The sequence below is a fragment of the Aquarana catesbeiana genome, linkage group LG07, assembly GCF_042186555.1.
Source record: "Aquarana catesbeiana isolate 2022-GZ linkage group LG07, ASM4218655v1, whole genome shotgun sequence".
Lineage (NCBI taxonomy): Eukaryota > Metazoa > Chordata > Amphibia > Anura > Ranidae > Aquarana > Aquarana catesbeiana.
The window spans coordinates 63,221,584-63,238,610 of record NC_133330.1 but is presented as its reverse complement, the minus strand read 5'-3'; the positions used below and the strand labels follow the sequence as shown (position 1 = coordinate 63,238,610).

Sequence of the window (17,027 nt, the reverse complement as noted above, 5' to 3'; positions counted from 1 at the left end):
CTGTTTTCCAGACATTCGTTCAGGATCGGGGCGGCATCTGCAGCTTCCAAGCAGGGGGTCCCTCCTTTCATCATTAAATATTTGGGACGATGGGGAGGTCCTCCTGTTTTGACAGGTATATACCAGAACCCCATACGGAATTTATTCAGGCATTCGCTTTTTTGTTAGATTGATCTTTGCTACCCAATTTTTCATTAAAGCTTTCATTTTTTCATATCCACTCATGTGTCTTTTTGCTCTCTTTTCAGGTATACTGAACAGCCAGGCCAAGGCACACTGCAGGTCTTGGTAAGTTAGGGGTTATCGTTTCAATATAAAGACTCTGACTACTTGTCACAGGCCAGCCTGAATTTGTGGGAGGAGTTTGGGGCTATATAGCCCTCCTCCCCTGCTAGGTCCAGCGTCGGCTCGTTCTCCTGGCTCCCACCCACCCGGTTCCGACAATACTTTTCATTCTCAGTTTTCATACTTTTCATACATTCAGGGTATGCCCTCTTTTCAGGTATACTGACCAGCCAGGCCAAGGCACACTGCAGGTCTTGCTAAGTTAGGGGTTATCGTTTCAGTTTGAAGATTCTGACTACAAATATGGCTTGTGTATATGCAGTGCTCTGTGTCAAAGGTATTATGGTAGAACAGGGGTGCTGCTTAGGGCGCAAATATAATAAACTTCCAACTTTCGAATGAAGAGGTGTGTGAATGGTCACATAGGTTAACATAGAGGTGTGTTTGCAGGCTGAAAAAAAACCTGTCAAACCTCTAAAAGTGGCATTTTTTTTATGCCCTGTGTGCATGAGGCCTAAATGATTTTTTTTTATTTGTGGGAATACATTGGACATTTTATTAATGTCTTCTGGTATTTGCACCCATTTTCGATCAGTCATTGCTGGGGCTTTTGTACTGAGCATATGAGAAGTTCTGACTGCTGCTATCAATTATGATGATAAGATCTTTCCAAATAAGAGGCTCTACTCCAACTGGCAGCTGAATACTAGAATATCTTAGCCTATCACAGGGTGTATAGTCTCCAGCAGTCATCAGAATATATCTGTTATAGTTTCCTTAGACCCCAAGCCTACATCCCCTTCTACTGAGTTTAAATACATCATCTCCTTTATATCTATCCTACCTATGAGCAAACTAATCTGCCTTCATTTGGTTACTCTGTTTCATAACCAGGACACAAACTAAAATGCACAGTTTTTGCATTATATATGACTATACCAGTGTGTCCTTGATGACAGCAGGAGTCCATCCTTCATATCCATATATATAGTGCACTTTATTCCCGTAAGGGCAATCAAAACATTTGAGTACATCATATCCATAGTTCAGCAACATCCTCAGCATAACCTCATCCTTGAGAGCATACTGTAGGGCTGAAGGAAAGTGGAGGGGGTTGACTCGGCACACATAGTTCACATTAGCTCCATGGCGGAGCAGCAGGTTAACCAGCTCGTAGTTCGCCATTCGTAATGCCACTTGAAGGCAGTTAACAGGATCTTGGTTTGGAAGAGCTCCAGCATCAAGGAGAAGCATAGCTGAGGAAATATCACTGTTTGAAACAGTAAAGTACAAGGCAGACTTTATCTCATCGTCATAGCCCTTGCGGACTCTTTGGGCCAGCATGAAATTTACATCAAATCCAGATCTGAGCAGAAGCTCCAGGCACTCGGTGTGTCCACCTGCTGCTGCAGAATGAACAGGGCTTATGCCACTTCTTTTTATTGTAGTCATGTCTGTAACTGGGATAAGCAACCGCAGAGCTCTGTGAGTGAAGAAAAGAATAGAGATTACCTTTCACTTATGTGACCAAACTGCCTTTCTTTTGTAGTGTTTCTACTTTACAAAACATTGCATCAAACTAAAATCAATAACCAATTTATACAGGGTCATTCAAAAAGATGGAGCAGATCTCAACTTTTTTTTTTCAAACTGTAAGGAATAGAAGCACATTTTGCACATGACTGGATATAGCAAGGTTTAAAGTTCTCTGGTAAAGGTTAATCACAACCGTGTTAGGTTTTGGGGGAGTGAAAATTCTCAACACCTCCAGCACATCACTTGCACTTTCCGGACCAGCTAGCACTGATATGTAAGCCTGACACGAACTCAGCCAGGCCTAAGGTGAATGTCCTGTGTAGTTAAGGACCGCGGGCCCCTTTAATGTAGCAAAAATGTAAGTAGTCCCAGTGCTAGCTGTCCATGTGGCTACAGAGTCCAGTACCCTGACTGCAGCTGCCTCTCTCCTCTGCCCGTGCCACCACATTCCACTCCACTGGCTCTGCACCCATCCCAGACTGTACTCTCCCAGTCCTCTCAGGCGTGCCTCCACAGTCCTCTCCTGACTGTGTCATTCACCGGCCCTCTTGGCTGTGACCTGTTGTTGCTCCCTGGAGACTTTCCCAGCAGTGCTCTCTCCCACTGTCTTCTCTCCTTGCTCCTGTGCCTCCTGTCCAGGACACCTCTACGTGTTCTTAGAAGGTCCCTTCCGCACCCGAGCCCAGGCCCAAGGTCACCCCTTCCCCAGACTGGGGAGCTCCCTCAAAGGCCACCAACAGCCTAGCACTCCATCTCCAGCTTCCACATAGACAACTCTATGTGAAAGCTCAGGCTGACCCTGAGTATTTAAGGAGGCCTGCCCCCTGCCAATCCAAGTTGGGGTTTGGTCAGGGCACCTCTAAACACCCCAAGCAGTTACACCCCCCCCCCCCCCTCTTCCTTTCATTCCAGCATGTTCTAGAAGGCTCAGGAAATAAGTGGGAGGTCTTGGTGATGCTGCTTGTGAGTTGCCAGCTCTACTCTGAGTCACTCCCAACCCAGATCAAAAACACACCCAGGCTTGGCTGCCAGCCAAACCTGGAAATTTATCTACTTTAAAAAAAAAAAAATAACACTACACTTCTAGCACACTAGAGGGTGCTACGGTCCCCTCTCTGACTTGTACCTATAGATAAGCCTATAATAAGGCTTACCTATAGGTACTATAAATATCTCCTGAACATGCACAGTTTTGGAGATATTTAAAGTATACGCAGCCGATGACATCACCGGCGCATGCGCTCTGAAGGAGCGGCCACTCAGGCGATTCCTTCAGAGTCCTGTGCTGTAAATGGCGGCTCCACCGTGCATGCGCGGGAGTGACATCATCGCGGCTCCGGCCAGTCACAAAGCCGGAGTCCGTGGACCTGCAAGGAAGACCGGGTGAAGATGGAAGCGGCGTCCAGCGGTGACAGTGCATTGCTGGAATGCTTCATTTTCAGGTAAGTTTCACATAAGCTACTAATATGCGACGCATACTAGCACATTATGACATTACCTATCAGGTCAGAAAAAAACTAATAAATCATCCAACGGTTTACTACCGCTTTAGGCTGGATTCACACTGATGCGAATTGGAGGTATAGGGGGTATAGGTTCATCAGCCACAAAGAGGCGCTCAATGGGAGTAAGCGAGGATGCATCCCTAATTGTGCGGCCGTGTTGTGCAAAAAAATGATGAAGCTGTCTGTAGGACCTTTGCTTTAAAAAAATATATAATGTTTGGGGGTTCAAAGTAATTTTCGAGCAAAAAAGAAAATTAATTTTTTATATAAACAAAAAGTGTCAGAAAGGGCTTTGTCTTCAAGTGGTTAGAAGAGTGGGTGATGTGTGACATAAGCTTCTAATATTGTGCATAAAATGCCAGGACAGTTCAAAAACCTCCCAAATGATCCCTTTTTGGAAAATAGACACCCCAAGCTATTTGCTGATAGGCATGTTGAGTCCATGGAATATTTTATATTTTGCCATAAGTTTTGGGAAAAATGCCAAACTTTTTTTCTTTTGCACAAAGTTGTCACTAAATGATATATTGCTCAAACATGTCACGGGCATATGTGGAATTACGATGCGAAATTGGGAGCTAAGAGAGTGGGACTTTAAGGGCACATAAGTACTCAAACTATGAAACAGTATAAAACTATTATAATTTGAGATTTTTGTTTAAATTTTTTACAAAACGATATATTGAATTTAAAAGCAATACAGCATACGTGTGACAATCTTATTGCATATATTGAGTGGATCCTGTCCTTCTTTTAACATACAAAACCCTTTCTAGTAGTATACATGGTCCAACATTCAGTAACCAAAAGGAAAAAACCTTCGCTATAGGATGGTGATTTGTGAATGTGGAAGAAAAGTTGGGTTAGGTTGCAGGTACGGTGATCCACTTTGAATGCTCTCTATGTGCTCAACATGTTTCACGTTGTAGAGCGCTTCTTCAGGAGCTAGAGCTGGTTCATCTGTAGCTTACAATAGACATTTATTATTGCAGTAGTGCAAATAGTAAAGCAGATAATCAGACGTTGCAACCGTGTGTATGGGACGTTTCAGAAGCACCCAGATGGCCCCGAGCTCCCAAGGTAATAGACCGGAATGGCCTTAGAAGTAAACACTAGCAACAGCGAACAATAGTTCTAAGGTAGATTAGGAGACAATACGGGGTACAGTGGTGCCTCTGACAGAAGTAGCGTCCGTCAGCTGCTGTCAGCTTTCTAAAGGCGTAAAATTGTGATTTTACTCCTCACTACCCACCCACTACCCATCACAGTTACTGAGGCCCTGAAATGTCCAGATAGCACAACCCCCCCTCCCCCCCCAAAGAGCTGCAAATACTCACCATGCCTCTTAGCAAATACCTTGGGGTGTCTACTTTCCAAAATAGGGTCATTTGAGAGGGTTTTGTGCTATCTGGGCATTTCATGGCCTCCGAAACTGTGATAGGCAGTGAGGAGTGAAATAAAAAATGTACGCCCTTAGAAAGCCTGAAGGCGGTGCTTGGTTTTCGGGGTCCTGTATGCGGTTAGGCTCCCAAAAAGTCCCACACATGTGGTATCCCCGTACTCAGGAGAAGCAACAGAATGTATTTTGGGGTGTAATTTCACATATGCCCATGGCATGTTTGAGCAATATATCATTTAGTGACAACTTTGTGTAAAAAAAAAAAAAATAAATTAAAAAAATAATTAATTTTCCCCGAAACGTATGGCAAAACATAAAATATTCCATGGACTCAACATGCCTCTCAGAAAATAGCTTGAAGTGTATTCTTTCCAAAATGAGGTCATTTGGGGGTGGGGGGGGTTGTGCTATCTGGGCATTTTATGGCCTTCGAAACTGTAATAGTGAGGATGGAATCAAAAATTTACGCCCTTAGAAATCCTGAAAGCGGTGCTTGGTTTTTGGGGTCCTCTACATGGCTAGGCTACCAAAAAGTCTCACACATGATGTATCTCCATACTCAGGAGAAGCAGCAGAATGTATTTTGGGGTGTAATTCCACATATAACCATAGCATTTGTGAGCAATATATCATTTAGTGACAAGTTTGTGTAATTTTTTTTTTTTTGGCATTTTTTAATCACTTTAATGACAAAAAAATAAAATATTCAATGGGCTCAATATGCCTCAGCAATTTCCTTTCCAAAAAAGGGGTTATTTGGGGGGGATTTGCACTGCCCTGCCATTTTATCACCTTAAGAAATAAGATGTGCAGTCAAACTAAAAGCTGCGTAAATTCCAGAAAATGTACCCTAGTTTGTAGACGCTATAACTTTTGCGTAAACCAATAAATATACGCTTATTGTCATTTTTTTTTACCAAAGACGTGGCTGAATACATTTTGGCCTAAATGTATGACTAAAATTGAGTTTATTGGATTTTTTTATAACAAAAAGTAGAAAATATCATTTTTTGGTCAAAATTTTCGTTCTTTTCCCATTTATAACGCAAAAAATAAAAATCTCGGAAGCAATCAAATACCATCAAATGAAAGCTCTATTTGTGGGAAAAAAAAGGATGCAAATTTTGTTTCGGTACAGCATTGCATGACCGCGCAATTACCAGTTAAAGCAGCGCGTGCCAAATTGTAAAAAGTGCTCTAGTCATTCAGGGGCCAATTTTTCCGGGGCTGAAGTGGTTAATACTACAGTACAAAGTCCAATGATAATTGGGATCATTCAATTAAATGGTGTAAGGAGGAAAGTATTAGGTGAAGTACCCATGGCTACCAATCAGAATTGTATTGGTCTGATTTCAATTAAGTGAATTTGAAATGGTTGTTAGGGGATACAATACTTTATTCCTGCCTGTTTATTCCTCCAAATGTTTTAATTTCCAAAGGATGTCCTATTGAAGTCAACAGAAATCTGCACCAGGCTCCAAAAAAATTGTAGGAAATTATGTAAAATTGTACACATTGATTTGGGAAGCCCCTAGCAGCCTTGTCTGTTGAGGTGATGGTGCCAAAAAAAACCTAAGCCATTTCCTTTAAAACACTACCTGGGATACTAGCATAGACTGTTGGGATCTGATGGCACTGGTGGTCAGGCTAAGGGCCTTTGGTCAACCTCTGTCCTGGTACTCACAGGAGATGTCCTCTGTAGGCTGCCCTGTGTATAGGTAAGTGTCCGGAGTGCTTTGGTACATTGGCGTCGGCTCCGTATTCCAGGAGTAGTGACACAGCATCTGGATTACCAGCAGCAGCAGCTTCAAATAGGATTGATGCAGAATCAGATGCTTGGGCCATGACACTGGCTCCTATTAGGGGTTAAAGAAGACTTGAGATTAAAAATCTGTGTGTGTACGTCTCAGATAAACTCTACATTTGGGGTTGGATTTGCCACAGTAGGCTTATGCCTATAGGTGGTAGAGGGAAATAGGCCGTTTTACCTGTATAGTTATAAAACAATTTTTTTTCTAACACCAGTAGGAATACAATCAGCTCCTATAATTAATTTACACAGTTATAATATACTAAAAGTGGCCATCCACATATGGCCCTGTCTGCAATGCCTGGTTCAACAAAAATTGTCAGCTGAACAGCACCTGTATCCAATCAGATGCAGTCACTGTTTGAGTATACTAGAAGCAGCGAGTGCCTACAGCGGGAGATTCATCCATCCGTGCAATTAGTGTAGATGGAGCAATCTGTCTGATTTCTTTTGTTCAACCCTCAGGCTGAACAAAAGAAATCTATATGTGTATATGTAGCTTAAAGTGGAATTCCAGCTTAGCCCTAACTAGCCTTAAAACTGTCCCCTTCATGGGGGAGATGGGTGTGGGAAGTGAGGACGTGAGAACGTAGCGTCCGTCACAGAGGGAGGGATCCCAGTGTACCAGCAAGACGCTGCCTCGAGGAATGCTCTGTGAAGCCGTCGGCGTTCACAACACAACAGGAGGAGAGCTTCAGCCCCCAGCTTGTCAGCGAGGAAAAAGGACAGCTCCATGAAAAATCATACCTCCAGAGAAGCGACCGGAGCAGTAAGATAAAAACGAGAACCGAGTGATCTGTGAAACAGCAACAAGCTTCAGTCCCCCGTTCCCCCCCCCCCCTCCCCCTTCCTTTCCCCCCCCCCTGTCTCCCTGGCCTGCCGGGCGGCTGGTAAGATTTATTGTTTGCAGTGATTTGCAGCCATAACACCGGAGGAAGCAAAAAAGAAACTGCCGGAGACACGGAGCCGTAAAGAGTGGAGAGGGTAAGACTGGATGGATGAGAGGGATGTGGATAAATGACATGTAAATCTATAGAAGCCAAGTGTACTGTGAAATGAAGAAAGTTTTAATTCTGAGTGGAAACAACTGAGAAATACATTACTGAAAAAGCTGATAAGGTGACTGAAGGTCAAGGGACTGTGTCTGAAAGTAATTTGTAAAACAGTTGCAAGCCTTGGCTTCCCGTCCCCCCCCCTCCTCCTTTGGTCTCCCCCCTCCTGTCCCCCCCCCTCTCCTGTTCCCCCTGCATCTAGAGTGGCTGATCAGAGGATTTATAATCTGTAAGGACCTAAAGCTGGACTGTGTGTAAAAAGGAATATATATGAACCCCAGCAGTTCTTTGTATTGTCAGCATAAAGTATTTGGGAGGCAGACCTGAAAGAACAACACCGATTTAAAGGTTAAACGGTCAAAGTTTAAGAAACCAGCAGAAGTATAACACGTAAAAAACACATTTAGCTGGGGGACACCTGAGTACTATAAAAACACAAACAGGACTGATACACGGGTACCCCCGGATAGGGGCAACCTGGAGCAACGCTCACAACCACCATCCTTACTGCCCACCCTCATAAATTGCTCGCGGCCCCTCTATACATTCAGATATATTGCTCCCCACTAAAAAAGGGGGAGCAAGGAAACAAGACTGGGTAAACGAATAAGAGTGATAAAGAAGGCAAAAATGAGCAAAAGCACAAATAAAGCGACAAGAGGAGGTGCACTTAAATCCCCAAAAGATAAACTAGGGACTAGTACACTGAAGCAGTATATGACACAAGGAGCTAGCCCAAGAAATCTAGAAGCGGAGAAGCAGGGGAGAGCGAAGGTGGAAAATAAAAAAGGGACGGATGGGAAGGTGGGGGAGACCCCAGAACACTCCAGGGAAGAGTTTACATCAGAAGGGGAGCTGGAGAGTAGTAGGATAGAGGGGAGACCACCCGAGTCTCTCCCCCCCACAAAGGGAGAGATGAACGAGATGCTATTGAGGCTAGAAAAGTCGATTAAAGCAGACATCAGCATGATGAGAGGAGATCTGGGAAGCCTCTTGGACAGGGTAGAGGAAACAGAAAAAAACGGTAGAGAATCAAAAGAAAGAATTGGAAACCCTTAAACAGCAAATGAAAACAGCAAAACAAATACAGAAGGAAATCCTTTATAAAATGGAAGATCAGGAAAATAGAAACAGAAGACAGAATATAAGGCTACGATCAGTCCCAGAAAAAGAGGGAGAAGATCTAAGGAAAATGTCCTCAATAGTATTAGGCCCCCTTATAGATAAAAAGGATGAAGAACCCTTAAGGATAGAAAGAATACATAGAGTCGGACACCGGAGAAACTCAGAAGAAAGACCACGGGACATTATTATTAGATTTAGATTTTATGAAGATAAGTCGGAGATCTGGGGAAAGTTAAGGAGAAAATCACCCCTGGTATATGAGGGTACGGAGATACAGGTGTACGCCGATCTATCTCAAGAAACCTTAACAAGAAGAAGACACCTTAAACCCCTCTTAGAAAAGATGAGGCAACAGAACATCAGATATAGCTGGGGGTTCCCAGCCTGCCTGATAGGATACAAAGAGGGGAGATCAGCGAGATTGCGCTTTCCTGAAGATCTGGAAGGGTTCTGTGGAAAACTAGACTTGCAAATACCAGATATACCGGGCTGGATGGGGGGGGATTAGGGGGGAAGAGCACACAGATCACGTAAAACAGAAGATAGCAGGTCAACACCCCCTCAAATTTTCAATCTAAGGAAGGGGTGAGAGGGTACACTGGGTCCCATACCTTGGGATAAATAGGTTTGTTGGTCGCCCTGATGTTTGGGGCGCCGAACAAACGAGGGGCCCACAGGGGGCCAGGAGGGGGGGAGATGGATGGGGGGGGGAGGGGGGGGGTGGGGAGGAGGGGGGTACATGATGCATATGTCGTGACAGAGGGAGGGGTGTCTCAGGGAGGGGGGAGGATGGATGGGGGGAGGGGGGGAGAGGAAGGGGAACGGGTAGTAGGGGGGGTACATTGTGCACATGCCCCGATAGAAAAAGGGGTAGCTCAAGGTAGGTTAGAGGTACAAAAGATAGCAAACTCAGAAAAATGACAACACTAAAATTTCTGTCCTATAATGTAAAAGGGTTAAACTCAAATCTAAAAAGGCATAAAATCTTGAGGGAACTACAAACCTATGGAGCAGGGGTGGTGTCCCTGCAGGAGACCCATTTAACGCATGAATCAAAGATTAGATTAAGATCAAAAGAATTCCCGAATTGGTTCTATGGAGATGCAATATCGAAAAGAGCAAGGGGAGTGGCAATAGGATTGGCTAAAGGGGTACAGTTTAAACTAGGAGGTATGATGCAGGACCCAGGAGGGAGATTTCTATTCATCAGAGGAATACTCGGAGGAATGGAATGTACCCTTGCCAACATATGTGCCCCTAATAAAAACCCAGTAAGGTTTCTGAAGGGCACATTAGAGAAACTAATGGACTTCAGGAAGGGAGAACTCATAGTAATGGGGGACCTTAACTTGTGTTTAGAACCAGAGATCGATAGTACGTCCGGGGCACAGGGGACGAATAAAGGACAGATGAGGAAGATAAAACAGGAACTACATAAAAATCAATTGGTAGACATCTGGAGGGTTATGAATGGTAAAATACGAGATTATACGTTCTACTCCCCTGTGCACCGGACGTACTCTAGGATTGACTACATATTAGTAGACCATAGACTTTTAGATAGGATAGTAGGCTCGAAAATAGGAATAATCACAATATCAGACCATGCCCCTATTGAGATGGAGATGCAGATTAATAGGGCACAAGGGAGGCAATCACTGTGGAGATTAAACGAAGACCTATTGCAAAACGAAGAAATCTCCAAAAAAATAGAGAGAGAGCTAAAATACTATTTTGAAACAAATGAAACAGGAGATACATCGGGATCGGTGATTTGGGAAGCACATAAAGCCTACATAAGGGGAATAATAATAAAAGAGGGAGTAAGGAGAAAGAGGGAAAGGAAAAATAGGATGGGAAATGTTATAAAAGAAATTTTTAACTTAGAACAAGAACATAAAAAACACAGAGGACACCACCAAACAACATACCTCGCACTGATAAATAAACGGGATGAATTAAAAAAGCTGATGGAACAAGAAACAAAGGAAAAATTTAACCAAATAGCTAAAGAAAGATATCTGTACGGAAATAAGGCGGGAAAGCATTTAGCCAGAATGCTCAGGAAAAAAAAAGCCCTTAACTTTATAGGAAAGATACAGGATAAACATGGGAAGATGGTGTATGAAACCAAAGAGATTGGGGAAGTATTTAAAAACTACTATAGTGAACTATATACGGAGGAGATAAATAGAGACCAGATAAACGAGGAAAGTAAAAACAGGAAGATAGAGGAATTCTTAAAAAGGGCCAAATTAACCAAAATTACAAAAAATTCTAGAGAGGCTTTGGAGAAACCAATTACAGAGGAGGAGATATATAGAGCAATAGCAGATAGTACACAGGGGAAAAGTCCGGGTCCGGATGGGTTCACCACATATTACTACAAGAAATTTAAAGACATACTAGTTCCGAAAATGTGTAAGTACATGAACGGGGTGGGAAGTGAATATGAATTAAGTAATGAGGCGCTTTTCGCTACATTCACCGTAATCCCCAAAGAGGCCAAAGACGCAACTTTATGCGCGAGTTACAGACCGATATCACTGATAAATGTAGATACAAAAATATACTCAAAAGTATTGGCCACAAGGATAAAAGAACTGATGAATGGGGTGATTCATCCGGACCAAGTAGGCTTCATAGCGGGAAGGGAAGGAAGAGACAATGGGGTGAGAACCCTACTGTTGCTCCAGAAGAGAAGGGAGGAGGGACTCCCAGGTCTGCTCTTGTCAAGTGATGCCGAAAAGGCGTTTGACAGGGTGGCCTGGGAGTTCCTGTTTAGAACCCTAGAAATAATTGGAATCGGCCCCAAGATGATAGGATGGATTAAAGCACTCTATAGGAAACCTAAGGCGGCCATTAAGATCAATGGAACCCTGTCATCACCTTTCGAGATGAAGAGAGGGACAAGACAGGGATGTCCCCTGTCCCCCCTTCTCTTCGTGCTGGCCCTAGAACCCCTCCTGTCAACAATTAGAAACAACCCTGATATTGAAGGATTCAAGGTGGGAAAAGAGGAGCACAAACTGGCCGCTTATGCGGACGACATGCTCTTCTATATAAGTAACCCCGGAAATACACTACCAAGATTGGTCAAAATATTAAAACAATATGGAGAAATAACAAACTTTAAGATCAATATGGGGAAATCAGAAATTTTGAAGATAAAAGTGAGTAAAATAGAGGAGGAAAAACTGAAGAGAGATTTCCAATTTTGTTGGAAAAAAGAGATTAAATATCTTGGAATAATACTCTCGAACTCCCCGGAAAAGTTATATAGAAAAAACTATATCCATCTCTTAGAGGAAATAAGGAAGGAAGGGAAAAAACTTCAGATAAAACCTCTTTCATGGATGGGGCGTATTAACGCCATAAAGATGGTCCTCTTACCTAAGATCACGTATAAATTCCAAATGTTGCCTATTAGACTCCCACAGGAATATATTAGAAAACTGAAATCAATAATCTCTAACATAATATGGAAGAACAAAAGATCAAGAATATCTCTCAAGACACTAAAACAAGATAGAGCCAAAGGAGGCCTCGCGGTCCCAGATATCCTAAAATATTACAAAGCAATAATTATGTCAAGAGCAATAGAATGGGCTAGGGATAACCAAGAAAAAAGATGGGTGAATATAGAGAATCACTATAGTAAAACACGCTTAGGATCTATAATTTGGAACCCTCCGAGTCACAGAACGGTAGATGAGGAAACACACGGTTTGACAAAAATAGCATTAAAAACATGGGAGGTAGCATATAAACAGTTAGATAAGACTTTTAATTCTCCTCTGATGGAATTAAAGGAGAATGAATATTTTGCACCAGGGAAAAGAGATATAGGGGGGAACTGGATAAAAAAAGATAAAGTACAGCTTAGAGAAATACTTAAAAAAGGGAAAATAGTCACAATAACTGAATTGAAAGAAAACACTGACACATGGGTGATAGATGAATGGAGGTACATGCAATTAGATCGCTTCGTGAAAAATTTACCTCAACCAATAAGATCTGGAGAAAACTTGACAGAACTAGAAAAATTATGTTGCTCGGAAAAGACAAAAAACACAATATCTAAGCTATATAAACTACTATTAAAAGTAGAAGAAGCAGAGGTACCCACATTCATCAGAAATTGGGAAAAGGAGTTGGGAACACAAAAAGACACGAGCACGATTAATAAAATGCTTCGTCTGGCCCATAGCTCAGCGGCAGATACAAAAACGGCCGAGATGAATTATAAATGTATGGCAAGGTGGTACGCAACGCCAGATAGGATGAGTAAATTCCAACAGGGGAAATCGGCAGAGTGCTGGCGGGGATGTAGAGAGATGGGCACTATGGCTCACTTATGGTGGAATTGCCCGGTAATTAGGAAATATTGGAAAAAAATCCTGAGTTTGATAAAGGAGATTACAAAAATAGAGGTGAAGGAGGATCCGTGGGTGGTTCTCTTCCACGGCATAGAAGGAAGTGTGAAACAATATAAAACATCTCTGGTTCCACATCTATTGAATGCAGCAAAAAGATTAATCCCCAAAAATTGGTGGGGAAAAGAAAGTCCAGAGGTGTGGGACTGGATAAATGCCGTGGAGGAGACCCACACCATGGAGCAGTATTCTTTGTACAAAGAGGAAAAGAGAGAAGTAGACAATTGGAAATGTTGGAAGGAGTTTAAAAAAACATGGAGTTATGCAGAAAAAATCAGGATGTAACTACCCACTAAATAAGACCATGGGCATTGCACAGGGGTGGGAGGGGGAGAGGGAAAAAAAAAAAAAAGAAAAAAAAAAAAAAAAAAACTGTCCCCTTCATAACACCTATGCTGACTAATGTGTGTGAGAAAGATAGATAGATAGATAGATAGATATATATCTATCTATCTATTTAACCATTTTCAGGGCACTCTGGTCTGGTCATGCGATTCAGCTACATTGTGTTAGTCAGCACAGCTGCAGGGGGGAGAAAGTGCTGACAACGGATGGGCCATTGAAGCCTACAGGTGACCACTCCATGCTGTACTAACCGTGGTACCCGTGGTAATAACCTAACATGGTACTGACATGGACATGTCAATGCTTCCTGATGTAAAATGGTATTCGTAGATGGTTCCAGATTTTACACTGATGATGGTCAGCCACACACAGGGTTTGCTGTAACCACTACAGACACCATTTTACATCAGGAAGCATTGACACCCCAGATGTCAGCACAGGAAGCGGAGTTGTGTGCTGTAGTCAAAGCATGTCATCTAAAGAATCAAAGGAGAAACATTTACACTGACAGCAGCTATGCGTTTGGAATAGCCCACGATTTTGGGCCTACCTGGAAAGCACAGAACTTTCTGACTAGTGCAGGGAAGCCAGTGAGACATGCAAAACTCATAGAGCGGTTATTTGAGGCCTTTCAGAATCCAGCAGAAGTTGCCATCTTGAAAGTAAAAGGGCATGCGAGGGGAAATGACATGACAGCCAGAGGAAAAGCTTTAGCGGACCAAGCGGCAAAGGATGCTGCCCTTATGGCATTTGGAGTCACACCCACTGTAGGGGTCGCCCAGGTAGCGGGGATAGATTCCCCTCATCAAGAGCAGTGGGATGTAGAAACTCTAATTCAGTTGCAGAACCAGGCCCCTGATGAAGAGAAGGATAAGTGGATCAAATGTAATGCTACCCAAAATCAGCAGGGCCTGTGGAGCTTTAAAAACAGGTGGTGTCTACCCAGGAGTTTGTACCCAGTTTTAGCACAACTGGCACATGGCGTCAGTCATCTTGCTAAGGGCGCGATGGTGGCACTTACCGACTGCTAATGGATAGCACCTGGATTTAGTGCATTTGCAGCCAGGTTTTGTGCTTCATGTCTCACTTGTGCTCTGTACAATGCAGGGAGGCCTGTCCATGTTCCCCAAAAGCATTCTCTTAAGCCAGATTTGCCTTTCCAAAGAATTCAAATAGACTACATTCAGATGCCCAGAATAGGCACCTATGAGTTTGCTTTAGTGTATATTGATATGTTCTCACATTGGCCCGAGAGCTGGCCAGTAGCTAAAGCAAATGCAAAAACAACAGCAAAGAAAATTTTGAATGAAATCGTTTGTAGATATGGAGTTCCTGAAACTATTGAGAGTGACAGAGAAACCCATTTTACTGGGGAAGTAATGAAAGAGGTAATGGAAGCCCTTCACAAACAGCAAGCTTTCCATACACCTTATCATCCACAAAGTAGTGGTAAAGTTGAGACTTAATGGAATTTTGAAAAACAGATGTGCAAAAATTAAAGCAGATACAGGAAAAGGATGGGTGGAAGCTTTGCCATTAGCCCTATATTCTGTACGAACTACCCCTAAACAACCACATGGGCTGTCCCCCTATGAGATTTTATTTGGAGGGCCACCCAAAAAAGGGCTATATTTTCCCCAACAGTTACAGGCTTCTCACTCTAGTCTGTTAGAATATGTTCAGATTTTGCAAAGAACATTGAATAAAATACATGAAGGTGTTTATAAATCTATCCCCGACCCAGATTCTGTTTCAGGTATTCACAGAATCCAACCAAGTGACTGGGTAGTGATCAAGCGACACGTCAGAAAGCCACTAGAACCAAAATTTGATGGACCACATTTGGTGCTTTTGACAACCGTGAGAACTGTGAGAACTGAGACATGGAAAAATAACCCTTTCATCCAAATGTTAAAATTGTATGCAACCCATAGCAACGCTAGTAACTGCTGGGTGTGTTCTCAGTTACATCCCCAAACAGGAACAATACCCATGATAGCAATGCCTCTCAAATTCACTGATCTAAACTGGACCAGAATAAATGGCTCTCCACAGGTAATGAGCACAGATCAGTAACTTTGATGGTTTCAAACAGATAAACACTCCACAGATTTGTTTAAACATTACATGCCCGTTTAACACTAAATGTACACGGTTGGGCAATTCAGATTGCACCGGAGCAAAAATTACAGTTTATGGAGGAATCTATGGTCAATATTATTATATCCCAGATGCAGAACTAAATAGAACCCATTATAGTACAAATTGCTCACAGTTCCCAATATATGAAAATATTGGTTACCTGAGATTCCATGTTATTGCTTCCAGTTTTTGAGGAGCAGGCATACCATTCATACGTAGAGGGTTATATTATATATGTGGAAATAAAGCTTACGCCTGGCTTCCTACTAATGTTACAGGTACATGTTATATTGGGAAATGAGCACCTGCTTTCAAAAGAGAGCTGTTCACTGAAGGTGACATTGCATGATCATAGTTCCCTTCCTGGACAGGATGGGGAATTGAAGCATTGAAAAGACTAAATAATTACACTAGAATTGTAGATGAGATTATTAACCTTACTACCACTGATATAGGTTTATTAAATGAAGAAATGGCTCAGCTTAAAAAAGTAGTATTAGAGCACAGATTAAAGCTAAATTATCTCACTGTAGCTCAAGGTGGGATGTGTAAGGTTTTTCACACTGACTGTTGTATATACATTTCTGATAATGAGGATAATGAGGACATTATTAAAAGGCATCTTGGTAAGATAAGAGAACTACAGAATAAGGCCAGAGATATTGCTAAAGATGGATGGAACCCCTTTTACTGTTTAGGAGGTTTTGGTGATTTTTTATATGGCATAGCAACATAGTTACAGAAACTAGGCGCTTACATTGTGATGTTCCTATTTCTCATATTTGTTATTTACTTCCTCATCAGGCTATGCCTCTGTGTGACTACCCGCTGTACCAACAAATGTACCACTAGCCATGATGAACCCATTATTGTGAAAAAGCTAGGAGAGAGCTGAACAGGACGCCGTCTCTCTGCGCCAATGTAACAGGAGTTACCAGCAATCGGCTGAATGTAACGTGGAGAAGAATGGTATCAAATAAACAAAAGGAGGGAAATGACATGGACACTCACTGTACTGTTCATTTAAGCACAAGAGACTCCATTTTGTTCTCACTGTTGAAATATGTTCTGTAACCTTCACCTAACACACAGTCACATCTCCTACTAAACGCTCTCTACTCCCCCCTCCCTTCTCAATGTTTTATTTTTGCAATTGCTCTATTCTCTAGCTTTTAATAATATATTTCTATTTGTTAGCTTTTAATAACATATTTCTATTTGTTAGTTTTTAATAACATCTCACACCACCCCTTTCTTATCTATGTATAAAATAACATGTAATAATAAATTTTGCCACTGAACGGACATTTTAAGCACAGTGATTGAGTCCTATGAATCTGTTCCTGCAGCTGCAGTATTAACTTTGTTTTAGAGTCCTAATCAGAAATTTGT

General features: G+C 42.3%; 1 protein-coding gene and 1 long non-coding RNA gene across 3 annotated transcripts in view; one reads left to right on the top strand and one right to left on the bottom strand.

Annotated features, from left to right (window-relative positions):
• ASB14 (ankyrin repeat and SOCS box containing 14) overlaps nt 1-17,027 on the bottom strand; it is a 52,431-nt gene that overhangs the window by 11,715 nt on the left and 23,689 nt on the right. For both annotated transcript variants that reach the window (XM_073592249.1, XM_073592250.1), the window contains exons 7-8: nt 6,410-6,581; nt 1,225-1,768 (exon numbers count right to left, since the gene is read on the bottom strand). In XM_073592249.1, the coding sequence (XP_073448350.1) occupies nt 1,225-1,768; nt 6,410-6,581 (716 nt within the window). The remainder of the gene's footprint in view (nt 1-1,224; nt 1,769-6,409; nt 6,582-17,027) is intronic.
• Nucleotides 7,391-16,953, top strand: LOC141103069 (uncharacterized). Its single transcript, XR_012235241.1, has 2 exons — nt 7,391-7,519; nt 16,440-16,953. It is a non-coding gene; the product is annotated as an uncharacterized lncRNA (long non-coding RNA).